The 27,933-nt window shown below is 39.8% G+C and overlaps 2 protein-coding genes across 3 annotated transcripts in view; one reads left to right on the forward strand and one right to left on the reverse strand.

The window, feature by feature from the left end:
* Positions 1–22,789, reverse strand: part of SYNJ2BP (synaptojanin 2 binding protein) — a 45,206-nt gene extending 22,417 nt beyond the window's left edge. The window contains exon 1 of the mRNA XM_012438191.2: positions 22,617–22,789. Within this exon, the coding sequence (XP_012293614.1) occupies positions 22,617–22,680 (64 nt within the window). The 5' untranslated portion in view covers positions 22,681–22,789. The remainder of the gene's footprint in view (positions 1–22,616) is intronic.
* Positions 22,790–22,837: 48 nt separating this feature from the next.
* Positions 22,838–27,933, forward strand: part of ADAM21 (ADAM metallopeptidase domain 21) — a 28,722-nt gene continuing 23,626 nt past the window's right edge. Inside the window, exon 1 of one of the 2 annotated variants that reach the window (XM_064374990.1) lies at positions 22,838–22,914. The gene's annotated coding sequence lies outside the window, so the exon portion shown is untranslated. The remainder of the gene's footprint in view (positions 22,915–27,933) is intronic. The other variant, XM_064374991.1, reaches the window with a different exon arrangement.

Raw genomic sequence — 27,933 nt, forward strand, 5'->3', positions numbered from 1 at the left:
TATCCTCATCAAACACTACAGTTGCCTCTGGCGATCTTGGGAACAGGAAGCAAATGTTAAGAAGCTGAGTGCAATATAGAAGTTAGCAAGAGAAAGAACTTTGCTACTGGTTATTCAAAGCTAACTGTATAAAAAAAGGAAGAGTAGAAGAAATCTTACTGAGATTTATCACAAACAAACAAGGGCCGTCTACTACACACCCCATCAAAGTCATATTATGTAGGTGCATTTATAACCCGTTACTGCTTCTGTTGTAAATGAACCGAATTATTTAACATGAGAACTCCTGGACTGAACTGAAGCCCTTCGTTCAGCCATAATATTTACAGAACTGGGCTTATCTCTAAGCCACAGCATTGCTGCAATATAAAAGAGTCACCACAGCATTGAGTAATGGCATGAACAACTGAACCTGGGGCCTACAGATAGCTACATAATCCCCAGTTCACTTGCTCAATAAAAATTGATTGAATCTTATGTGTCAGACGTTGTGTTATTGTCTAAGGAAGACATAAAGTCAAACTGGACACTCACTGCTTCGATCACAAACTGGAGTTTTTCCTTTTTCCTGTCCCTTTGAGATACTGCAGAAGCAAATCAGTTACTATGTGTTGGGCAATACGTTATATTCTGAAGAAGACATAAAGCTAACCTGGACAGTTCCTACTTTAACCACAACCCAAAATTTATCCTTTTCCCTATCTCTTTTAGATACTGTAGAAGCAAATCAAAGTCAAAAGACTTGCTTCTAAGTTTATAACTTACCAGATATGTAGACTGAAGCAAGTCAGTTTGCCTCTGATCCTCAGCTTCATTTTCCATAAAATAAGAAGTATAAATTCTGCCCTCTCTACCTCAAAGGGTGTTAGGGTCCAATACATAAAATATGAAAACAATTATTTATAAACTACACAGTAGTTGCTCTACTGGGATAAGGCGCTAGGAGTAGTTGTCAATAAATTAGTGGCTGCTAAAGCTCCAAACTAGATAGTTTGACAGAGAAAGGATGAATAAATATATAGTATAAATGCAAAAGCTCCTAAAAAACGAGTAGACAGATTTTCAAATTCTACCATCTGTAAACAGGAACTCAAACTTATTAAGTATGTCTATGATACGTGACCCTAGAACTCCCCCTCATGAGTAGTTTCTAGCAAGTGTGATACCAAAATCTGCAGCAATCATCCAGTGTATGTACCAACCAATTAAAACAGATGCCAGTTGGAAATCACCAGAAAGGGAAAGGATATTCAATACATATCTTGCTAATTATGGGCTATGCCCCAGAAAAATCTTGCATAAGTAGAGTGACCACATATCCCAAAAGCAATTGCTACAAAAGCCAAAACTGACAAATGGGATCTAATTAAATTAAAGAGCTTCTGCTCACCAAAAGAAACTATCATCAGAGTAAACAGGCAACCTACAGAATGGAAGAAAATTTTTGCAATCCATTCGTCTGACAAAGGACTAATATCCAGAATCTACAAAGAACTTAAACAGATTTACAAAAAAAAAAAAAATCAAAAGATGGGCAAAGGATATGAACAGACACTTCTCAAAAGAAGACATTTATGCGGCCAAAAGACATGAAAAAAAGTTCATCATCACTGGTCATTAGAGAAATGCAAATCAAAACCACAATGAGATACCATCTCATGCCAGTTAGAATGGCGATCATTAAAAAGTCTAAAACAACAGATGCTGGCGAGGATGCAGAGAAATAGGAAAGCTTTTACATTGTTGATGGGAGTGTAAATTATTTCAACCCCTGTGGAAAACAGTGTAGCGATTCCACAAGGATCTAGAACCAGAAATACCATTCGACCCAGCAATCCCATTACTGGGTATATAGCCAAAGGATCATAAATCATTCTACTATAAAGATGCATGTCCACGTACATTTATTGCAGCACTGTTTACAATAGCAAAGACTTGGAACCAACCCAAATCCCCATCAATGATAGACTAAAGAAAATGTGGCACATATACAACATGGAATACTATGCAGCCATAAAAAAGAATGAGTTCATGTCCTTTGCAGGGACATGAAGCTGGAAACCATCATCCTCAGCAAACTAACACAGAAACAGAAAACCAAACACAGCAAGTTCTCACTCATAAGTGAGAGCTGAACAATGAGAACACATGGACATAGGGAGGGGAACATCACACACTGGGGCCTGTTGTGGGGTGGGGAGGCAAGAAGAGGGAGAGAATTAGGACAAATACCTAATGCATGCGGAGCTTAAAACCTAGATGGTGGGTTAATAGGGGCAGCAAACCACCACAGCACATATCCCATGTATGTAGGTGTATGTTATACCTATATAACAAACCTGTATGTTCAGCATATATATCCCAGAACTTAAAGTAAAATTTTAAAAAATTTAAAAAAAGATTTGAAACCAAAGGAAAATAAAAAGAACTTTAATAATTCTTAGTTTTTCATTAACTCACAGGGGAAGTCTGGCCACCCATGGGACAAAAAACTATTACAGCTATTTACAAGGTAGCCAGGCTTGTAAAAATATAGAAATGTAAAAAACAAAGAAACAAAAGAAACATAGAGTTTTAAAATGTAATGTTAATATTCGTAACACAATACCTCCCTATAAATAAAAAACATACACACAAATATTCCCTATTTACAAAAATGCATGCATATTTAAAGAAATATAAAGACACATGAGAGTGGGTACTTATGGGGAGAAAGATACAGGTTAGGTTTTAGGTATGAAGGGTAAAAAAGAACCAGAGAGGAACATACTGATGATAACAGTGTACTTTGGCGCTAACGGGTATAATTAATTCAGCTCTTAGCATTTAAGGTCCAAAAGGAGTTGAGGGGAGAGGGAGGAAGAAAAAAGACTGAGTTTCAACCTTTTTTTTTGTAAGTGAATGAATGAAGAGCTTAGTGAACTCTGGTTATAATTTGCCAATAAATTTTAAAATATGGCAAGATTAAAATGGGTTGCTGGGTATCTCATTTAGATGAGCAGTCTAAATGCAAAATAGTAAAGGTGGCATAAGAATGACACCAGCATAGGATTAAGGGAGAAACAAAGTGTACCTAATAGAAGAGCCTTGGTAAGTTAAACAAGAAATACCTTCTTTTGAATTCCTGACTATAGGTCTGGACCCTGAGCCTATTTATAGGAGCAATAGCAGATGCAACAGCTAATGTTTACTGAGACTTTATTATGTACCAAATAAGATGCTATGTACTTGATATATATTACCTCATTTAATCTTCTTGACAAACACAAGTACTCATTTTTCAAAGAAGACTTTAAAAGGTGAGGCAAGGACAGATTAAGCAACTTTACAAAAAGGTCACACAGTTAGCTCTTTGCAAAGTCAAGACTCTAAGTCAGGCTGTGTGATTCCAAAGCATGAATTTTTTTTTTTTTTTTTTTTTTTTGAGACGGAGTTTCGCTCTTGTTACCCAGGCTGGAGTGCAATGGCAAGATCTCGGCTCACCGCAACCTCCGCCTCCTGGGTTCAGGCAATTCTCCTGCCTCAGCCTCCTGAGTAGCTGGGATTACAGGCACGCACCACCGTGCCCAGCTAATTTTTTGTATTTTTAGTAGAGACGGGGTTTCACCATGTTGACCAGGATGGTCTCGATCTCTTGACCTCGTGATCCACCCGCCTCGGCCTCCCAAAGTGCTGGGATTACAGGTGTGAGCCACCGCGCCCGGCCCCAAAGCATGAATTTTTAACCATTTTGCTACAATACATCTTTGCAGAAAACATAAACTGCTTTAGGAAAAATAATAGTCTTCTAAGTATTGCTGGCTATCTTAGGAGCTAACTGGTCTCCAGGATGGCTCTGAATAAGCAATGCTGGGATATTGGTTGTAGAACAGTCCCCATGGGTAATATATTCTAGAGGAAGAATTCACCACTATAGAGTTCCATTACGCTAGTCAAGGTTCCTACTGTTTATCTTCAGACCAGAAAAGGAAAAACTCTTCATTTCATTCAGATTCTTATCTACAAAATCTAAAAGTTATAAAGTAAATGACCAGTGTTAACTTGTTATTCTAGAAATAATTCTGAACATAATTAAAATGAAACAAAATAGTTCATTAACACCAAGCATTATAGCCACTTGTTGAGTTATTAAGACTAGATTAACAAACACCCTATATTCCCTCTATCTACCTGGAGTTACCTGGAGGCTTTTTTCTATCCCAAGATCAATCCCACTAGTTTTCCCCCAGACATCAATCAAACTCCACTGGATACACTGGATACACAACCCCCCTGTCTGTCTTTATCTATACCATGGTAAAATAAATTTAAAATAAAATTTAATATTTTACCCATTTTTAAATGCATAATTCAGTAGCATTGAATACCTTCACAATGTTGTACAATCATCACCACCACCTATATCTGGAACTTTTTCTTCAAATAAAAACTATACACACTAAAAAATAGCTCCTTATTCTCCCCTCCCCCAGCCCCTGACAACGTTATACTTTCTGTCTATATTAATTTGTGTATTCTAGGTATCCCATATAAGTAGAACCACACAATACTTGTTATTCTGTGTGTTTATTTTGCTTAGCATAATGTCTTCAAGGTTCATTCATGTTGTAGCACATTTCAGAATTTCATTCTTTTTTTTAGGCTGAATTATAGTCCATTGTATGTACACACCACATTTTATTTACCTATTCATCTGTCAGTGGATATTTGTGTTGTTTCCACATTTTGGATGCTATGAACATTGGTGTACAAGCATCTGTTTTGAGTTGCTTCCTCCAATTCTTGAGACAGAGTCTTGCTCTGTTGCCAGGATGAAGTGCAGTGGTGCGATCTTGGCTCACTGCAACCTCTGCCTCCTGTGTTTAAGCCTCCTGAGTAGCTGGGATTACAGGTGCGCACCACCACGCCCAGCTAATTTTTGTATTTTTAGTAGAGACGGGTTTTCACCATGTTGGCCAGGATGGTCTCGATCCCTTGACCTCATGATCCGCTCTCCTCGGCCTCCCTAAGTGCTGGGATTATAGGCGTGAGCCGCTGCGCCCGGCCCCTTCACAAGTAATACACAGCTATCCCAATGCTATGTGTGTATGTATGTATATGCATATATATATATATATATATATGTATACAAAATAGTCATCCTAATGGGTATGAAGTAGTAACCAATTGTGGTTTTTATTTGCATTTCCCTAATAGCTAGTGAAATAGTTTTTTCATGTGCTTATTGGCCTCTGGCCATCTGTATTATCTTCTTTGGAGAAACGTCTACTCAGGTCCTTTGCTCATTTTTGAATTGGGTTGTTTCCTGTCACTAAGTTGTAAAAGTTCTTTATATATGCTGGATATTAACTTCTTAGCAAATATATAATTGGCAAATACCACCTCCCATTCTGTAGGTTACCTTTAACTCTCCTCATAGTGTCCTTTGAAACACAAAAATTTTTACGTTTAATGAAGCCCAGTTTATTTTTTGTTTCATTGCCTGTGCTTTTGGTATCACATCCAAGAAATGATAGCCAAATCCAAGGCATTGATGCTTTTTCCATTCTTCTAAGAGTTTTATAGTTTTAGATCTTACATTTAGGTATTTAATAAATTTCTAATCAATTTTTGTACATCACATTAAGGCAAAAATACAACTTTCACACACTTTTGCATGTGAATATACAGTTTTCCAAACACTATATGTTAAAAATGTGTATTCTGCTATTATTTGATGATGTCTGTTAGGTCTACTTTATTTATTGTATTGTTCAAATCCTCTATTTCCTTATTGATTTTCTGTTGGTTGTCCTATCCGTTACTGAAAATGAGGACACTAAAGTCTAACTATTATTATAAAACGGTCTACTTTTTTGGATCAGTTTTTCAACATTTGCTTGATACATTTTGGCACTCTGTTTTGTCATGGGAACTTCGGAGTGTCACTTTTCTGGCAAGAGACCTATTTGTGGCTGCTGCAGCAGGGCGGGCAGCTCCAGGTGCCAGCTCTCTGCAAGGCTACAGCTGGACCAGGCATAGTACAAGCAGCTTCTACAGCTGGCACTGGGGAACACGATGGCACCTGGAAGCTTGGAGCTGCCAGGGAACTGCAGGGCCCCAAGGAGGAAGTCACAGCCGTGGCTCAGGGAGCTCCCAGGTCTTGGATCCATGCAGGGTTGCAGCTCTTCTCTCCTTCTCTTCACCTACAATGTGGCGAGCAAGGGGCATGTCTCAGCCCTGATTGTGTTACAGCTCTTTTAGCCTCGTCATTCGTTGGATCCTGAGGTCTTGTCCGGCAACCAGGAAGAATGAGGTACACAGACAAGTGGAGTGTGAGCAAGACAAAGGGAAGCTTTACTGAGTGACAGAACAGAGGTTCTGTTCCCCTCAGAGGGGACCTGCATGGGGCAGCTCCTTTCCACATCCAGGGTGTCCTGATGAGTGTTCAGCTCCTAGCAGAGAGGGAGACCCCATGTCTATTAAAAAAATATATATATATAATTTCTTAAAAGATGTACATAAAATATATTCCTAATGGGTGAACAGAAAAGAAACAAATAGAACCAAATGGAAATACTTAAACTGAAAATGAGAAGTACAATAACAAGTGAAACATTCACTGAATAAACTTAACAACAGATCAGAGGGCACAGGAAGGCAGATGGGCAGAAAAGTTCAAATTTAAAAACAGAGAAAAAGAATAGAGCCTCAGATATCTGTGGGATGATATATCTGAAAAAATAAGATATATCTGAAAAAACTTAGGTGGGACAACTGAGAAAAGAAAATAGCTCAGAGCAGTCTAAGCCATGTTAGGCACAGAGAGTTATGAGTAGGGGACTTCAGTCATGTCCATCACACCCATGCCTGGGGCTACTGTTTAAAGTCATTTGTTCCTGAATAGCTGCCTCACCCACTATCTTGAAGCTCCTAGAATTTGTGAGACAAAAAACAATGTATAGCCAACTAATAGCTTATATTACTTTAAGTAAATTATTGGTAAACAAATTAGGAACTGCTGCTTCTTTTCCTTTAAAAACCTACTTGCAACTTGCTAGTAGGATCCTCTGAAATGTATAAAATAATTCATTTGCAAGCACAAGAACCATATAAACTGAATGAGAGACCTAATCTTGGTTATTCAGGACAAATTTAATCTACAATCCCAGGTTGCAATCCTCTAGCCTGGCCCAAATAAACTCTCTAACTTACATTAATTTTGCCTCAGCTTCTTCCTTTTAGGTTAACATATCTCATGTAAGGTTCAGGATTCAGAATAACTCTCCCTGACCACCGAGTGTCTCTCTCTGAAAGTGGCTCTTGGTACCAGCAGGAAGGCTCTGTCTTCAAAAGACCCATCGGATGTTTCACATGAGTTCTCATGAATTCAGACCTTCCACTCTTTGGTTGAAGGTCTAAGACTTTATATGGGTGGTTTTTCAAACCCTCTCTTTCCTTTAAGTGCAAAGGCTTAGGTGTCTATCTTTGGACAGGACATTCCAGTAAAGAGCTCTGCAGAGAACTGCCTTTTATCTGCCTCAGGCTCCGGATTGGTGGTTCAGGTCAAGCCTTTGCATCATAGCAGAGTGGTTAAAGGATAGCCAGTTAGGCACTACTGGATTCATTTTATGTAGCATGCTTTTAAGACTGCGGCTGTTTTCTATTACTTGAAAATTCAGACTTAGCCTTTCATTTGTGACCGATCCCTGTTAGTTCCTAACTGAAAAGCTCACGAGAGTGAGTTCTACATTTTAGGGAACCTCTCTTTGTCAGACAGATAAAATAGAACAGTCTCCACCCCATACCCTGAGCACTCTGCTGCCACCTGGTGGTTAGAGGCTGTCAGCACATTTTTACCCTAAACATATTCCCAGCCTTGGTCACTTTTGAAAAGTTCATAAATTATGAAAAATTCAGCTTCAAAATCCAAGTGCTCTTTTTAGAAACACCAGCTTGATTTATACATAACACTTATGGGACATCCTCTTGTAAATATCTAGAAAAGTAGACCCACCTAACTTGGGATGGCCATAAGTAGCAATACACAAAACAGGGATCCTCTGAAATGCATAAAATAATTCATTTGCAAGCACAAGTGGAGGGAAAAAAGCTGATTTTAGAACCATACAAACTGAATGAGAGACCTACCTTATAATTGTCTTGGTTAAAATTTGATAATAAGAGATTTGAAAAGATTTTTTAGAGTTCTCTGGTCAGAAGTCAGCTTAATTAGGGCTGGGCATGGCAGCTCACACCTGTAATCCTAGCACTTTGGGAGGCCATGGAGAGAAAATCACTTCAGGCCAGGAGTTTGAGACCAGCCTGGACAACATAGTGAGACCCTGACTCTTTAACATTTTTTTAAAATAAAAGAACAAAAGCTTAATTAAAAGTAATATTTAGGCCATCTTTTATAGGGGGGAAAGTCCTTTCTGCTTTTTTCCTTGCTTGGATCCTGGTTCTTGGCGTTTTTGTCTTTTTTTTTTTTCAGTCAACTGAGACCCCTTTTTAAATATGTTTGATCCCTTGAGTCCTCTGTTTCCAATCTTGCTGGCATAATTTTTGCTAAAAATATAAAACTTCATGGCTTTTCACAAAGTTTAAAATCTCCAGGCTCTTGCTCTGTTGCCCAGGCTGGAGTGCAGTGGCACAGTTCACTGCAGCCTCAATCTCCCAGGCTCAAGTGACTCTCCCACCTCAGCCTCCCAAATAGCTGGGACTACCACACCCAGCTAATGTTTTTCTTTTCCTATTATTATTATTATTTTTTAATGTAGAGACAAGGTCTTGCTATTTTGTCTAGGCTGGTCTCAAACTCCTTGGCTCAAGTGATCCTCCCACCTCTGCCTCCCAGTTAGGATTACAGGCATGAGCCACTGTTCCTGGCTAAACTTGTTCTATTTCTTTCCACTCTGCTCTTCCTTACTTTTCCTATTTTTATACCACAGGAAGAAATCTAAAGGAGACTCAGAGCCCTCAAGGAACACAGAAAAAACACCCCATTCACCCCATTTTGGGGGTATTCTGTCTTCTTACAGAGTCTGAAAAGTCACGGACTGCTTCCTCTCAGGTCTAAAACTCTGCTCTCTTCCATAATGCATTACTTGATCTTTTTGGCTTTTGAGGGTACCAGAGATTACTGTATACTGTGAGAGAGAATTTGACCTTTGTGTATGTTACGGCTGGTAAGTCATTGACAAGAGCTGCAGTATTGGAGGTGACTAACAGCAGTTGTTTATGGTGAATGGTGGTCACTACAGGCGGCCACTCTTTTTTTCTTTTACACATTTAGGTAAGAAAGGTGTGGTTTAATCACTTAGAGAAATATCTGTGTAGTGAGGTGCACTGTGGACGTTTGTGTGGCCTGGTCACATGGCATTTTGCTCTGTGTGGAGACCAAGATTCACAGTAAAGTGGTTTCCTTGATTTTTAAAGATCCAGATGCACTGCCTTCCAGATGTGCCTGGTTTTCAGACATTTAATATCAGGCCCTGAGGCAGTCCTCACTGGGACAACAGGTGGCACAGCTGTAGTCCCTAGGGAGGCTAAGGTGGAAGGATCCCTTGGGTCCAGGAGTTCAGGACCAGCCTGGGTAACATAATGAGAGCCTGCCTTAAAAAAAAAATTTTTTTAATGTATATATGTTAGGCCCTGGAAACTACAAATACTTTCCTGATCACATTCATGAAAGCGCTCCACCTTGAAGTCAGTAATCTAATCAAGAAATGAGCTAAGTATCTAACAAGATTAGTCTCTGAAATACAACTTCCTGGCACTTAGCTGGCTACTTTGAAACTCTATGTAAAATAAATTTACATCTATAAAGGAAATCTCTATTTGTAAGGGTGACCCCCTATGCCCAAGCAGCTAAAAATGTTTACAATGGGAAAGACACTGGCTTAAAATTTACCTAACAAACCTTATCTATGTTTAAAGGTATTTTTCCTGGCAATCTTGTCTTCACTGATTCTTTTTGTTTCAGCAAATAATGGTATTTAGATGTAAGTTCTGTGCCTCTGGGCTGTAAATTTTAACCTAAGAGTAATGTCTTTGCAATTTAGGGTTACCTAGCTGATAACTGTTTAGGGCAATGGAATAAGTAGTCAAGGAACTGGTAGTCTAAACAGGGAGAGATTATTTGCAAACTAGCAAATGAAGAATCTTATAAAGCTACAAGATCTGCTTCTGTCTCTGTGTCTGTATGTCTCTATGGTTATGTATCATGTATACATGATATTTCACTATCAAAACATATGAAAACACTCTAATGAACTGGTCAGAGGCCTTTAAACCAGAGCAACTCCATCTTGAATAGGGACTAGGTAAAATAAGGCTAAGACCTGCTGGGCTGCGTTCCCAGCAAGTTAAGGGATTCTTAGTCACAGGATGAAAAAGAAGGTTGGCCCAAGATATAGGTCATGAAAACCTTGCTGATAAAACAAGTTGCAGTAAAGAAGCCAGCCAAAACCCACCAAAACCAAGATGGTGACGAGAGTGACCTCTGATCGTCCTCACTGCTACACTCCCACCAGTACCATGACGGTGTACAAATGCCACAGCAATGTCAGGAAATTACCCAAATGGTCTAAAAAGGGGAGACATAAATAGTCCACCCCTTGTTTAGCATATAATCAAGAAATAGCCATAAAAATGGGCAACCAGCAACCCTCAGGGCTGCTCTATGCAGTAGCCATTCTTTCATTCATTTACTTTCTTAATCAACTTGCTTTCATTTTATGAACTCGCCTCAAATTCTTTCTTGTGTGAGATTCAAGAACCCTCTCTTCGGGTGTGGATTGGGACCCCTTTTCAGTAACAAAATGGCTTAACAAGCAAGCACGTAAATCAAGTATTTTATCAGAAATATAGAAAGTAACTCAAAAGCCATTTAGTTCACATTACTAAAATAAGTCTACTTTGTTGGTTTAATGAAAATAGCTGTGTCTTTTGATCAGCAAAATATGCATGTATGTAATTTCAGGGTTTCACAGGCTGTGGAAACCATTAACAAAGAAATAACTCAAGGACAGGCAGGGTAGCTAACATCCATAACAGCCCTTTGCTGAAATAAAGCCCCTTCTTGCTTGGGGACTATGCTGCCTTTGAAGGAGTAACAAATTAGCCAGAAGATTAGAAATTCTGATTTAGGAGTCATGCAGTTGGAGGCTGCAAGATTTTGAACTTCTCCAAATTGCTCCTGGGGATAACATCACTATTATAAAACCTAAGATCAGTGCTTGTGATATTTTGCAGACCCTGCACTTGATGGATCAGGCAGCAACACCAGATCTATAAACTGGCTCATCCAGTCTTTGTGGTCCCCATACAGGAAATGACAAGCAAAAGAGGACAGCTTCCCTATGATTTCATCTCTGACCTGACCAATCAGTGCTCCCCACTTTCCAACCTTCCACCTGCCAAATTATCCTTAAAAACCCTGATCCCTGAGTTTTCAGGGAAACTGATAATAAAACTCCAGTCTCCTATACAGCCACCTCTGTGTGAATAAAACTTTCTCTATTGCAATTCCCCTGTCTTGATAAATTGGCTCAATCTAGGCAGCAAGCAAAAAGAACCTATTGGGTGATTACACTTGTACTTCATTGAATATGAATCACACCTCATTAAAGTTGAGATGAACCTGGTGATTAATTCTAAACATTTATTATTGACTCCTACTAGGTTGGTGCAAAAATAATTGCAGGTTTTTTTAATAGCAAAAACTACAATTACTTCTGCATTAACTTAGTCAATAATAAAAGGCTAATTTCTCAAAGCACCCAATTTCGTGATAGTTCAGCAAAAAAAAAAGTTATAGTATCCTCCTTATAGTAGACTTTTTCTACTATTTCCTATGCAAATATGATAAAATGATTTCTAAAGAAATTCTACGTATATCACCAAGATTAAAAGAAAGTAAAAAAATGTAGAAGATGAAGTTTAAACTCAAAATCCCCATAATCGCCTTTCTAGATATCTTTGGACATTCTCTACTTTGCATTATGCTGTAAACAAAGTCTAATATTTGCTATCTCCTTGCTTTTCACCCTATCATCCCCCACCTACAGCTATTGCTTATCTCCATGACTTTGGATGTCTTCTTCCCTTTGCCTGAAAACATGAAATTACTTGTTTAATTTTCTCATTACCCTATTGCCATATTCATTCCTAGTAGACAAAGTAATTAGATGGTATTCATTTTTGTACCTCATGTGCCAATATAGTACCTAATACATACACAGAGCCCAACTGGTGTCAATTGACTGTTACTGGAATTGAAAATTACACCTAGGTCAGGAATTTCTAACATTTCTAGTTCTAGGGAAATCTTGCAAGGTTAAAAATGTTTTTGGGAGCCTCTACTGGGTTTTTTGTTTGTTTGGACAGGACTATTGCAGTAAAAGCGTTTTTTATAAACTAAATAAGGCATAAAAGGAAGGAAAAATAGAAATAGAAGCCCCATATCCCTGAAATTGCTGACATAGCTTACCCTACTCTTCCTGGATGACTCAACTCTTGCCCCATAAAGTCTACTCCCCACATAGCAGTACTATGAAAGTACTTCAGTGAATTAAATGAGTTGTTTTGTAGTAAAGTGCTTAGGACAGTACCTGGTACAGAATCATCACTACAAATGTATTTATAAAACAAAAATCGGCCGGGAGCAGTGGCTCATGCCTGTAAGCCCAGCAAACCCTTTCCCTACTGAAAATACAAAAAAATTAGCCAGGCTTGGTGGCGGGCACCTGTAATCCCAGCCACGTGGGAGGCTGAAACAGGAGAATCGCTTGAACTCAGGAGGCGGAGGTTGCAGTAAGCTGAGACCGCGCCACTGTACTCCAGCCTGGGCAACAAGAACGAAACTCATCTCAAAAAAAAAAATCATTTAATCCTCACAACTCTATAAGTAGATTCTAAGAACACTCTCATTTATAGCTGAGGAAACTGGGGCAGATAGAAGTGAGGTGACTGGGGCAGATAGAAGTGAGGTGACTTGCACAAGGTCACACAATTAGTGAGTGCTACAGTAAGGATTTGAATTCAAGCATTCTGGCTTTTTTTTTTTTTTCTAGACTGAGTCTTGCTCTGTCACCCAGGCTGGAGTGCAGTGGCACGATCTCAGCTCACTGCAACCTTCACTTTCTAGGTTCAAGCAATTCTCCTGCCTCTGCCTCCCAAGTAGCTGGGCCTACAGGTGCCCACCACTATGCCCAGCTAACTTTTGTATTTTTTTTTTTTTTTTTTTTTTTTTTTGAGACGGAGTTTCGCTCTTGATACCCAGGCTGGAGCGCAATGGCGCGATCTCGGCTCACCGCAATCTCCGCCTCCTGGGTTCAGGCAATTCTCCTGCCTCAGCCTCCTGAGTAGCTAGGATTACAGGCACGCACCACCGTGCCCAGCTAATTTTTTGTATTAGTAGAGACGGGGTTTCACCATGTTGACCAGGATGGTCTCGATCTCTTGACCTCGTGATCCACCCGCCTCGGCCTCCCAAAGTGCTGGGATTACAGGCTTGAGCCAACTTTTGTATTTTTAATAGATATGGAGGTTTCACCATGTTGGCCAGGCTGGTCTTGAACTCCTCACCTCAGGTGATCCACCCACCTTACCCCCAAAGTGCTAGGATTACAGGCATGAGCCACTGCTCCCAGCCTCATTCTGGCTCTTAAACACTATGCTCTGCTGCTCACTGCAATTATACTAAAACACAATTCTCTGTTGTATCCACAGTGTCTAGCATAGAAGCTTTTCCCACAGTAGTTGCTCAATAAATATGTGTGGATTGACAAAAAGATGAATTAATGATTCAAATGAGCAACTCAGGAGGTTAAATAGGCATCTTTTCATTCAAAACTTAAATTCTCTGGAGAAACTCTCTGGTCTCAAGATAAATACTTATTGTTACCTCCCCTAAAAGACAGCAACAAATATGCACTGACAAATAAGAAGAGAAAGAGGGAAAGTTTTTTACTTCAAAGGAACAGACAGATGGTGCAACAACAAAAAGCAATGTATCATGCCCACAGTTGGTCCCTCCCCAACTTGGTGCTCCATCTAATAGTGGCAAAAAGAATATGCCATACCACGTAGGTTTCAGGCAGTACCCACCAGGACATACAACGGGACCTCTTTTTATTGCTCCTAAACTTCTCTTTCAAATATCTAGTAGGCATCCTTTTTCTTTTACTCTATAACAAGCCCTTGCTCAAGCACTGAAAGTATATGCCTGGTCTCCACTAGATCATGCTTCTATATGTTCCCTTGTTTTCCAAAATAAAATATTTCAGTCTCTTCAGTTTTCCCTCATATTATAATCTATATGCTCTCCCTTTCCCAGATACTTGCCAATGTCCTCTTTTCAACTTTTTCTTACTCTACTGTTTCTTATCTAACATGGTAAACTGCAAATTGCAGCAAGCATGAATACATCAAGTTTTGTAAAAGGGAAGAAGGACATTATCTAATTTGTTTCCAAAATGTTTCCTAAAGACATTATTAAGTTTCTTTTGTCTGTAATGGCCCACTGAGTCTGAATCTATAAGAAATAAAACATATCTTATGAAGGCCTACAGCTCTTTGGCTCTGCTACCTCTTCAGAGTACTTAGCACCTGCTTATCATAATTACCCTCAAACTTCAAACTCCTGGGCTCAAGTAATTCTCCCACTTCAGCCTCCCAAGTAGCTAGGACTACAGGCATGCACCACCAAGCACAGCTAATGTTTTGTTTTGTTTGGTTTTTTGGTAGAGATGGGGTCTTGCTATGTTGCCCAGGCTGGTCTTGAACTTCTGGGCTCAAGTAGTCCTCCTTCTCGATCTTCCAAAGTGCTGAGATTACAGGCAACAGCCACCGTGCCTGGCCTGAACTGCAAAATTCTTAAAAATAGGGATCATTTCTTATTGTTTATTCTAGTATCCATGATTCCTAATCATAGTGTAGGCACACAATAAATGCTAAAAACATTTAAAAAATAGTTTTACTTTAGTTTTCAATCTTCTAAAACCAGCAGTTCTGACTCTTTCATCTAAGTATAGTTTGTCTGTTTTTCCCTCACTAAATAATTGTGTAATTATCAAATGTAATCATCGATCACTTTTCTCCCTAGTCATACGGCTTCACAAAATATTTCTACAGTTGAACATCTATCAGCTTACCTATTTCCCCAAAGTAATTCCTAGATAATTTATTGTACAGTTTTTCTTAAGTATTGTTTTGAAAAGATCTTAGCACTGATCCTTGAAGCAATCTTTAGAGAATTGTTCCACTTACTTGATTCTCTCCAAGAGGTGTTCCAACTATTTATTCTCCTTGTTTCTGTTATCTTAGCCAGTTTCCTGTCCATCATAATACAATGTATACATCCTCATTCTGTCTTTCTCAAATTGTATTTAGTGAAGAACCATGCTTAGCACTTTTCAAAAGCTGAAACAGATCATGTTACTACTTCTCTTTATTTAAAATATGACATTATGGCAGGCACAGTGGCTCATGCCTGGAATCCCAGCACTGTGGGGGACTGAGGCAGGAGGATCACTTGAGTTCAAGAGTTTGAAGTTGCAGTGAACTGTCATAGTGCCACTGCACTCCAGCCTGGGTGACAGAGCAAGACCCTATCTAAAAATAAATAGGTACATTGGGCGTGGTGGCTCATACCAGTAATCCTAGCACTTTAGGAGGCCAAGGCAGGTGGATAACTTGAGCTCAGGAGTTCGAGATCAGCCTGGGCAGCATGATGAAACCCTGTCTCTATGAAAAACACAGATAATAAAAATGTTAGTCAGGTGTGGTGGTGCATGCCTGTAGTCCCAACTACTTGAGGGGCTGAGACAGGAGAATCGCTTGTGCCGAGGAGGAGGTCAAGGCTGCAGTGAGCCAGGATCATGCCATTGCACTCCAGCCTGGGTGACAAAGTAAGACCCTGTGTCATAAATAAATAAAAAAGCATTCCATTGTATTATTCTGACATCTATCAGTTTGCTCAGTCATTTCATGAACATTTACTGACCACTGTGTGTCATGCACTAGACAAAGCATTAAAAAACATTAAAGACACGTGCATGTGTATGTTCACTGCAGCACTATATTGTATGTTCACAATAGCAAAGACATGGAATCAACCTAAATGCCCATCAATAGTAGACTGGACAAAGAAAATGTGGTACAAAATGCCATGGAATACTATGCAGCCACTAAAAAGAAAAAGATCATGTCCTTTGCAGGAACATGGATGGAGCTGGAGGCCATTATCCTTAGCAAACTAACACAGGAACAGAAAACCAAATATCACATGTTCTCACTTATAAGTGGGAGCTAAATAATAAGAACACATAGAGGGGAACAACAGATACTGGGGCCTACTTAGGGTGGAGGCTGGAAGGAGAGAGAGGATCAGTAAAAATAATTAACAGGTACCAGGCTTAATACCTGGGTGATGAAATAATCTGTGTAACAAACCCACACGACACTGTATACCTATACAACAAACCTATACCTGTACCCCTGAACCTAAAATAAAAGTTAAACAAAAGAAAGAAATAAAATATACATCTTTGAATTAGAAGAGCTCAAAGTGCAGTAGAAGGAGGAGACATAAGTGAGACAGCAAGTAGAAAAAAAATTATTTATAGTGGTTCAGAGCTTGGAATTTTAAGTCACACAGACCTGGATCCAAATCTGCATTTAAAGAGTTGTATGATGCAGAAGTCAAGGTTTCCTCATGTCTAAAATGGGGATAATAACCATTTCATCTCTTCCTTTTTAGAAGGGGACAAGATAAAGTGCTTAGCTTGCCAATACATGGCAATACATTATAGGCAATCTGTAAATGGTATGTAATACTGACAATAAGAGAGCATCTATCCTAAATAAAGATGGCTTCCTGGAGGAGCTAACTCTTGAACTGAGTCCCAACCAATGACTAGGAAGTAGAAAGAATGCAGACAGAGCGTTAGAGAGGTTAAGTTTCCATACTAACACTAAAGACTCTCCATAATCTGATCTTCACCTACTCAGTTACTCTTTAGCTACTTCTGTCTTGAATCTCCCAAAGGAAAGTTCCCTTCTATCCAGGCTGGTTTACTCACTAACCTCAGAATATGCTTTGCTTATTTTCTTTTCTCTATTATTGCTTAGGCCATACTCATCCCTGGCACTGGCCTTAGCCTAAAGCCTTTCCATTCCAGAAGACCCACAAGTTCCACCTTCTTTTAATTGACCATTTTAATGGTCCTCAGCAGTAGCTGCATTCTTGAACTTTTCCAACACAGGGTCAGATTATCATGTTCCTTTCCACACTTCCTTTGCCCTCCCATTAACTACCTGCTCATCATTTTCCTTAACTACCTGCACCTTTGCACTGAGATTTAATTTTTCATATGTGAACATCATATTTCTATTGGATTGTAAATTGGATGAAGGCTAGACTTTGTGTAAGCAAGAGAAAATAGGGCAAGGATATAACATTTAGTCTCACATCTATTTGATACATGAAGAAAGGAACAGATCAGGAAACTATTAGCAACAGTTAGCATTAAACCCAAAGCTCATGACAGGTCTACAAGGGCTTAAATGACAGAGCTTAGTGGGGCATCTTGATTTTAGGTACTCACCTTGATATGCCCTCAGCTCTATCAAGAGCAAACTGTAAAAACTTTCCAAAGTAGGTTATTATAGTCATTTAAGATGCGTCACATGCTTCTGGGAATAAGGCATGATGTAATAAAATAAAGGTCAGGGGAAAGGTTGGCAGTCAACTTCTTAAACACGGCTACTGCAGTGGAAAGTAGTATATGGTAGAGAAGAATTAACACACCTGGGTTAAAATCCTTTGAAACTTACCTGCATTAGAAATTGGACAAGTCCTTGACCCCTCCAAGGTAATTTCCCAATCTAATAATGTGGATTAAATATTTATCACTCCGGGTTGCTGTGAAGATTAAATGAGTATGTATGTATGTATGTATGTATAGTATATATATAGTATATACTTGACTATATGCAAGAGAATTGCTCAGAATATATATACGTGTGTGTGTGTGTATTATATGTGTGTGTATTATATATATATATATGAACTAGCACACTACCAGAAAGGCAATACTTTTAGTATTCATTATTAAAACACTGCCATCAACCCATCATCTTCTCCAAGGCCTTTAAAGAAAGTAAGAAAATAAATATTCTCTTCCCTCTTTAAAGATGGCATATCAGGAGTAACTTGCTGAAACCCATTGAGGCCTCAGGCCTCAAAAAAAAGAATCCTAATCATAGTACCAGTGTACAGTTGGGTTGTCTTTATGGCCAATCTCTTACCTGTTGCAGTGCAAAAAAACATACTAAAAGTCTTGTCACAATTCTTAGAGTAACTGAGTTTTAAGACTCATTAAGAGACTTTCAATTTGATAAAGAAAAAGTGAGAGCCTTAGACACTATAATCAAATCGGAATCCTACAGCAAAAAAAGAGAAACAGCATACTACAAAAGATAAAAGGTAAACTGTTCAACCCTTGAAGACATTTCAGATTGTAGCACTGCCTCTGAAATTGTTCAGCTCATACCATTAGTCCAAAATGGCAGGAATCAAATAACAAAAACAAAACAAACAAAACCCAAAATGGTAGGAATCATAAAATAATATGTGGAATAGGTCAAAGAATTATGAACTATTGGAGATAGAAGAGACCTCTGAAGTCATCTAGCCCAAGACCCTCCTTACAGTGGAGAAAGCAGGCAACAGGAGAGATTCCATGCTATTAGGTTGGTGCAAAAGTAACTGCGGTTCTGCCGTTGAAAGTAGTGGTACTTATGCGGTGGCTGTAATCTCAACATTTTGGGAGGCCGAGATGGGTAGATCACTTGAGGTCAGGAGTTTAAGACCAGCCTGGTCAACACGGTAAAATTCTGTCTCTACTAAAAATACAAAAATTAGCCGGACATGGTGGCACACATCTGTAATCCCAGCTACCAGAAGGCAGAGGCAAGAGAATTGCTTGAACCTGGGAGGCAGAGGTTGCAGTGACCCAAGATCGTGCCACCGCATTCCACCCTGGCGACAGAGCATGACTGAGTCTCAGAAGAAAAAAAAAAGAAAAGAAAAAAGAAAGTAATGGTACTTTTGCACCAACCTAACACATCTCAAGTTTCTTTAGCTTCCTCACTCACTTTGTCGTAATTTCCCCGAGATTTCATTACTTCCCTTGCAGTGAGCAGATCACACAGAACAGGTGCAAGTGCCTTTTAATATGGGCTCAAACAGTGGAAATATCCACAATTCTTGTCCCTCATGGAACACAAATGGGCAACAGCATATACGTTCTTGGACCTGATTAAACCATCAGGTTCCTGAGTACAAAGCTATACAAAGACAAAGAGTGACAATGCTGTCTACAAAAGAAATGCAACCTTAAAATTAGAGGATTTTCATATTTCTTCTATAGAAAGAAAGATACTTATGGGACTTCCAAAATTATGCAGAAGTTTCTAGTGGTGATTAGTTTCTAGAGGTATTTTGTTTCTAGTGGTATTTTGAGACTCAGTCTCTTCCCTATATATCTTCATGATGATACCACAAAGAAAAGCTGAATTAGACTCTCAAAAGAAGAGCATCACATACTAGGAAACCAGTTCTGGTAAGTGATAAACATGAACTTGAAACCTTTCCTTGTTAACTGAACCAACCAAATTTCATATGACTGTTTTCACCCAAGTTCATTCCTAAATTTGTGGCTCACTCTCCCAGTAAGTTCACTGACTTATATGATTAAGACACGGAAATGCTTATGAAAATTTAGGAGCCACTGAGTGAATAAATATATTCACTTGTAATAAGTACATGATACAGAAATCAAACCATTTTTAGTGAAATATATTAGCTAGATATAATTATTCCCTTTAAATAGTCCTTGAAGCTTGTCCTAATGCCAATGCCAATGTTTTGGGAAAATACTAACACTAGGAAATTTATGATTGCAAATGCCAAAAAAGATGAAGTGACATTATATTGAATTTTAAGAAGATTTCATGTTTAGAACAAGAGATAGTATCAGGGTTCAGCTCTGCTTTAGACAGGAGATCTGAAAATACTGTGGATGCCACAGCAAAAGGACTATGTCAGAGTATATTAAATTCTTAAACAAAAGGCAAGAATCGAATCTCAAACATCTAGAGAGGTAATAAAATAAGTGAAGAGCTGGGCACGGTGGCTCACGCCTGTAATCCTAGCACTTTGGGAGGCCAAGGCGGACGGGTCACAAGGTCAGGATATCGATACCATCCTGGCCAACATGGTGAAACCTTGTCTCTATTAAAAATACAAAACTTAGCTGGGCATGGTGACACGCGCCTGTAGCCCCAGCAACTGGGGAGGCTGAGGCAGAAGAATCGCTTGAACCCGGGAGGCAGAGGTTGCAGTGAGCCGAGATGGTGCCACTGCGCTCCAGCCTGACAACAGAACGAGACTCCGTCTCAAAAAAATAAAATAAAATAAAATAAAAAATAACCGAAGATATTTAGGCTAAAGAAGAAAGAGGCAAAACAGGAGCAGAACAACTAGAGCTTTTAAATACTTGCACAGCAATCAGAAAAGGAACTAGCATTGTTTTAAATGGTACTAAGAGAACAAGTTACCAATGAATGAAAAGTACAGAAAAACAGATTTTGGTTTATAAGTAACTTTCTATGTTAACCTCAAAAGTCAATAAATATTAACAGCGAGTAAAGGATAAATTCATATAAAATAGCAAAAAAATGAATCCAAGAAACTTGGGCATACCAAATAAGCCTTTGACTAAAGTTTAGGCACACAAATGGAGCATGACATTAATCCATTAAGATTAGCGACAGGCCAGGTGTGGTGGCTCACGACTGTAATTCCAGCACTTTGGGAGGCCAAGGCAGGAAGACTGCCTGAGTCCAGGAGTTCAAGACCATCCTGGGCAACAAAGTGAGACCTCATCTCTAAAAAAAAAAAAATTATAATGACATTAGTGATGAGTTATATTCCAATAAATAAAACCAACTTCCAATTTTTTATAATAGAAAGGAAGGCCGGGTGCAGTGGCTCACACCTATAATCCCAGCACTTTCGGAGGCTGAGGTGGGTGGATCATTTGAACTCAGGAGTTCGAGACCAGCCTGGGCAACATAGTGAAATATCGTCTCTATTAAAAGTGCAAAAAAAATAGCCAGATGTGGCTGTGCACAACTGTGGTACCAGTTACTCAAAAGGCTGAGGTGAGAGGATCGCTTGAGCCTGGGAGGGAGAGGCTGCAGTGAGCTGAGATCGTGCCACTACACTCCAGCCTGGGCAACAGAGTGAGAGACCCTGTCTCAAAAAAGAAAAGAAGAGAAGACACAAAGTATGGATAATTCTGAAATCATATTTTAAAAAGAATAATCTATCCATGATGATTAGGCTACTGCAGAACTGCAGATGAGAAAAGGTGATGGACTGCCCTATGTAGTGGCAATGGAAATAGGAGTGAAAGAATTTCGGGAACATTTCAGAGATGGAGCTCATAGGACTTCATGATTTATTAGAGACTCTTGGAATACAGTATTAGTAGGATTTACTGTGTCAGTTTAGCCATTCATCCATTAACAATAACAATAGGAGACGCATACTGCCTACCATGGGTCAGGCAATGTTGTAAACATTTTACATCATTCTCACAACACTACGAAGTGTATTTACAACCACTTAAGTTAGCCAACAAGTACCAAAGAACCATTAAGAGCTTAGATACAAGACTTGGACCCAGATACTGTAATTCCAAAGCTAAAGCTCTTAACCGATCAACTAAACAGCTATAAAGGAAAGTCAACAAACTCCACAGAAAGCAGAATGTAGTAATGTCAAGAGCCTGGTTTAATGAAGAGCCTCAGTGGAGGAAGAGGATAGCAGTTTGGCTACTCAAAATCACATGAGGTGTTCATTTAAATAATAATAATAATATATATATACACACACACACACACAAACACACACACACACCTGTTTTGAATCCAAATCCCTGCAGATGGGACATAGGAATTAACTTTTTTTATTTTTTAAATAAAAGGCAAAACCAAAAAGCCCTGGGCAATTTTGTGGCAGAACCAAGTTTGGGAACCTGTGTAAATAAAATATTTCTAAGGGCTCTTCGTGATTTAACATTCTAGTTGACGCTCTAAATGAATTTCCCAGAAATGAAAGGAGCAAGGAAGGGTTCCCAGCTGCAGGAAAACGGCTATGCATTCAGAGTCCACACCGTTTATGCTCCCATTTTACTAAACGATCCCTCGTAGGGATCGGGATAGAACAGACAACGGAAGGAAGGATGTGGTGTCCAAGGTAAGCTGGCTTTAAAAAGCAGGCTTTAAAAAAGGCTTTTCTAGCACGATTTGCAGAAAGAACCCCTTCTTGACTATACATACTCGTGGCCACCCGACTGGATTTTGAGGTGGATTCCTCAGACCCGTATCTGGCTAATGATGGCTTTCAATATATTTTCTCTAAGCACCCCAAAGCTTTGGAGGAAACCTCTAGGTTGGGGCCTGCCTGCCCCGAGGCCAGGTGAATCCCGCTCAGCAGCAGAGGTGTCGGCAATTACCCCCTCTAATCCCCTACTATCCGATATGACCCGTTCCGCACATACCTGAGGGTCCTCTGGTAAGATTGATTTCTTCCTCAGTGACCAAATAATCCACTCTTCCGTTCATGTTTTACAGCTCGCCTGGCTTCCTACTTGGGTCTGCTGGAGTTCTGCAGGTGAAGGTGAATCAATCTCGGCGCTGCGCCCACAGCACAGCGCTTTCGGTTTCAGCAGCCTCGAGACCCGGAAAAGGAAGTTCAAAGGACTCGGAGCGCTGGGAATGCTGGGAATCGTGGTTCTTACCGCCAACGGGTTGCAGTTTTTCACCGGTTCCCAAAGTCAAGCAAGAGGTGAGCAAGGGGTAAGTAACCATTCTAATTTACCATTGAAAGCAGGTGGGAAGTGGGGTGGCTAGTAAAAGTAGGGGACCTAAATAAATTGATATTGTCGAGAAAAAAATAAAAATAAAATTTCCTGCCGTCCTAGAAAATCTAAACAAATGTAGAAAAGGAAAAAAAGTAGTACTATTCTGTAAGCATCGAACCAGACTGGAATGGTGTCACAGGCAATCCACTAATGAGATTGCAAAGAGAGACAAAAATCTCACCTTTTATGTAGCCAAAGCACACGCATGTACTCGTGGAAGACGAGTTAACGACATGGTTTGGTATTCAATTTTTTGGTAGTTTACCCTTGGAGTGGCCGTCTGTGTTGGCTAGTTGCCTTTATCCAAAGGAAAAATAAAACGTTATCTCTGTGACGAACAGGTACTTAAGGCTTGGAGCAAGGCGCTTAGGTTAACTCCTGCGGTGTGGAACACAGGGGCCCTGTCTACCTTGATACCTACATTTCAAGGAGTCGGCTCCCGGGACCTTAAGAAAAAGATTCCTGGTTTTTATCTGACAAGAGGCTTATTTAGCTTTTATTATTTTTTTTTTTTAATTTTTTTTATTTGTACCTGGGTATTTAGCTTTTAAAAAAGACACAAACACACACACACACACACACACATTATAATTACAATTTGCTCAAGAAAAATTTTTAAGAAAAGGGGGTGAGGAAATGTCTCATCCTTTTGGCAACCGGGAAAATTCAGTCTTTTTAATTTTTTAACCCTTACAATAAGGTTAACGCATGACTTAGACTTTAGCCCAGTCTTTCAGACTTTTGGAATGAGACATTCGAAACTGAACTTGAATGAAACTTCAGGGGTCAAAAACACGAAAGCCTTAAGAGCCAGGAAGGTAACAACCTTGTGAAGTAACCTGGAGTTAGACCACAGGGATTGGTGGGGATCTTAGAGGACTGGAAAGTGCAAGGCCAATATAAAGACATTCAAATTCAGAGTGAAAAACCAAAGCAGCACTTTGGGAGGCCAAGGCAGGCGGGTTACCTGAGGTCGGGAGTTTGAGACCAGCCTGACCAAAATGGAGAAACCCTGTCTCTACTAAAAATAGAAAAAATTAGCTGGACGTGATGGCACAGGCCTATAATCCCAGCTACTTGGGAGGCTGAGGCAGGAAAATCCTTGGACCCAAGAGGTGGAGGTTGCAGTGAGCCAAGAACCCGCCATTGCACACCAGCCTGGGCAGCAGAAGCAAAACTCCATCTCAAAAAAAAAACAAAACAAAACACCAAAGCAGCAGCTACCATGTTTATCAAACAGAAAAACAGGAGGAGATGGGGGCAGATTTGGCAGGAAAGCCTCTTATTTGCTCACTCTGAGAGAAGTTAAGATGAAATAGTGGAAAGAACACAGATTATGCCTTAAGACCTGAGCTCAAGTTTCCATTCCATTCCCTTACACTTGTCTGTCTTTGAGCAAGGAACCCAACATCTCTGAACTCTGTTTCCTCATCTTAAAAAGGGATTGATAGTGGTTCCTTACATGTTGGTTGGGTGAGTGAATAAAATTATCATTATAAAAGGCAGAGAATGATAAATGAAAAAAGTAAAATACAAAAAAAAGACATTGGGGCCCGGGCGCAGTAGCTCGCACCTGTAATCCCCGCACTTTGGGAGGCCGAAGTGGGCAGATCACTTGAGGTCAGATGTTTGAGACAAGCCTGGCCAACATAGTGAAACCCCATCTCTACTAAAAATACAAAAAAATTAGCCGAGTATGGTGGCGCGGGCTTGTAGTCCCAGTTACATGGGAGGCTGAGGCAGGAGAATCGCTTGAACCTGGGAAACAGAGGTTGTAGTATGCTGAAGTCACACCACTGCACTCCATCCTGAGCAACAGAGCGAGACTCTATATCAAATAAATAAATTAAATTAAATAAATGACATTCTAATGTCAAAAGAGAAAAGATCAAATAGAAATGTGGGAAAAATCAAGAAGTCATCAACGAGGAGATTTGCAAGGAAAAAACGCAAGGTTTCTTGTAGACCACTGTTGGGGTGGTGGTGGGGGAATCCCCTCTCGGTATCTGGAAAGATTATCCTTTTCATCTGAGCACACAGCTTCAAAAGAAACACACAGGTCAGTGAAAGAAAAAAGTATCACTAAATAAGTTGAGGAAATACTGGTAATAAATAGAGTGAGAGATGAATACTGGTAATAAGTAGAGTGAGTATGAATTTGCCTTTATTCTCTAATGGAAGTTTGGGAATAATGGTGTCGGAGGCTTTTAAACTGGAGCGACTCCATCTTGAATAGGGGCTGGGTAACATAAGGCTGAGACCTACTGGGCTGCATTCCCAGGAAGTTAGGCATTCTTAGTCACAGGATGAGATAGGTCACCACAAGGTACAGGTCACAAAGACCTTGCTGATAAAAGAATGCGGTAAAGAAACCAGCCAAAACCCACCAAAACCAAGATGGTGATTAAAGTGACCTCTGGTCATCCTCACTGCTCATGATATGCTAATTATAATGCATTAGCATAGTAAAAGACACTCCTACCTGTGCCATGACAGTTTACAAATGCCATGGCAACATCAGGAGGTTACCCTACATGGTCTGAAAAGGGGAGGAACCCTCAGTTCCAGAAATTGCCCACTTGTTTCTCCTAAAACTCATGAATAATCCATCCTTTGTTTAGCATATAATCAAGAAATAACCATAAAAATAACCAAGCCACAGCCCTTGGGGCAGCTCTGCCTATAGAGTAGCCATTCTTTATTCTTTTACTTTCTTCATAAACTTGCTTTCACTTTACTCTGTGGATTTGCCCCAAATTCTATCTTGCACAAGGTTCAAGAACCGTCTCTTGGGGTCTGTTTCAGGACCCCTTTCCGGTAACAATGGAAGGATGAGGAAGCTAGCTGGGGTTGATGATATGCCAGTAGTCCCAGCTACTCAGGAGGCTGAGGCAGGAGGATCACTTGAGCTCAAGGGTTAGAGGTTGCAGTGAGCTATGACTGAAGCACTGCACTCCAGCCTGGGTAACAGAGCAAGACCTGTTCTCTGTTAAAAAATAATAAAAGTAAATAAATTTTAAAAAACAATGAGGGAGCTTTAAGATGTAGGAAAGCAAATGACAGAGGAAATGAGATTCTACTCAAAAGACACAATTGAGAAAAATTATGGAATCAGGCTGGGCGCAGTGGCTTACCCCTGGAGTGTAGGCTTTACTTCATGGTCCAAAATGCTTAAGATGGATTTTGGAACTTCAACCATCATATCTATAGTCCAGGAAGATAATGAAGGAGAGGCAAAGAAGACCTCCTGGAAATGTCCCTATACTTCCTTAAGTGATGAAACTCTTTTCTGATTGACATACGTTTTTACTTTGTTGTATTAATATTACACTTAATCAGGTTATATTAGTTTGTTAGTGTTACTGTAACTAATACTACAGACTGGGTGACTTAAACAATGGAAATTTTATTTTTTTACAGCTGTGAAGTCTGGAAGTTCAAGATCAAAGTGCTAGTAGAGTTGGTTTCCTCAGAGGCTTCTTTCCTTGCCTTGCAGATGGCCGTCTTCTACCTTTGTCTTCACGTGATCTTTCCTCTGTGTGCACACATCTGTTTCCAAATTTCCTTGTCTTATAAGGACACCAGGCGAGGCGTGGTGGCTCGTGCCTGTAATCCCAGCACTTTAGGAGGCTGAGGCAGGCAGATCACCAGGTCAGGAGATCGAGACCGTCTTGGCTAACATGGTGAAACTTTGTCTCTACTAAAAATAGAAAAATTAGCTGGGCGTGGTGGTGCATGCCTGTAGTCCCAGCTACTTGGGAGGCTGAGGCAAGAGAACTGCTTGAACCCAGGAGGTGGAGGTTGCAGTGAGCCAAGATTGTGCCATTGTACTCCAGCCTGGGCAACAAGAGGGAAACGCTGTCTCACACACACAAAAAAAAAGGACATCATTCATATTAGATCAGGGCCCGCCCTAAGGACCATATTTTAACTTACTTTTACCTCTTTAAAGACCTTTTCTCCAATATGGTTACATTTAGAGGAACTTCAGCAGATGAATTTGGCAGGCGTACAACACAGCCCATAACACAGATTACAGTGAAGTCACAGCCTTTGGTATTGCATATCTCTGCTCTGGCCCATTACATGTTGGTTTTAAAGTTTAGCCCTGATAGCAGTATTATTTCTTTAATGTTCAAGTTCTTGCAGAAATTTGCACTGCTGACCCTAGCTATTGATGACAGCAGGTATCCACAAGGCATTTACAATTATTTCATCTTCTGCTGTCCTTTTTGATTGATACTCTTTATTCTTCTGTATATATACGCTAGCTTTTCAAGAAATCTAATTCAGTCCCTTGGCTGTATGCCATTAATATGCCAACTCTCATGTCTCTTCACTGAGCTTCAGCATTCTGTAGCCCAGTTGCCCACCTGTCATCTCAAAATTTAGATGCCTAGCAGGCATCTTAAATTATGATAAAATGAGAGTTTCTAATTCTTATACCTCTAAACTTATACTTCCCTTAGTTGTTCCCCTTCCTTGAGTAACTCAGTTTACTTAGTTCATATGAAAATCTTGGAGGGCACAGTGGGAGAAAAAAGAAAAAAAAATAAAGAAAATCTTAAGAACAGTTTTTTATTCCATTCTTTCCCTGGCATTCTACATTCAACCCATCAAAAGCATAGTTGTTGCTATGTATAAAATACAGTCTATCTGATCATCTCTGATACTACCAGCTTGTTACAAACCAGTATGTACTGCCTCTACTTCTACGATTCTTCCTGAAAGCTTTCTTCTGCTGCTCACTCGATATCTCCCATCTCTTCTTCCTTCAGCTGGAGCAATCTTACAAAAATGTAAATCAGATCATGTCATGCTCCAATCTCAATCTTTCAGTCATTTCCATCTCATGTAGAAAAAAGTCAATATCCTTAACGTTGCCTCTAAGACCAGATAATCTGGCCTTTGTCAAGCTCTCTAACTCATCTGCTACCACAACCCCTTCCCTCAT

This window comes from Aotus nancymaae, unplaced genomic scaffold, assembly GCF_030222135.1.
Source record: "Aotus nancymaae isolate 86718 unplaced genomic scaffold, 86718_ANA_hifiasm-v0.15.2.pri h1tg000011l, whole genome shotgun sequence".
In the NCBI taxonomy this organism is placed as follows: Eukaryota; Metazoa; Chordata; class Mammalia; order Primates; family Aotidae; genus Aotus; species Aotus nancymaae.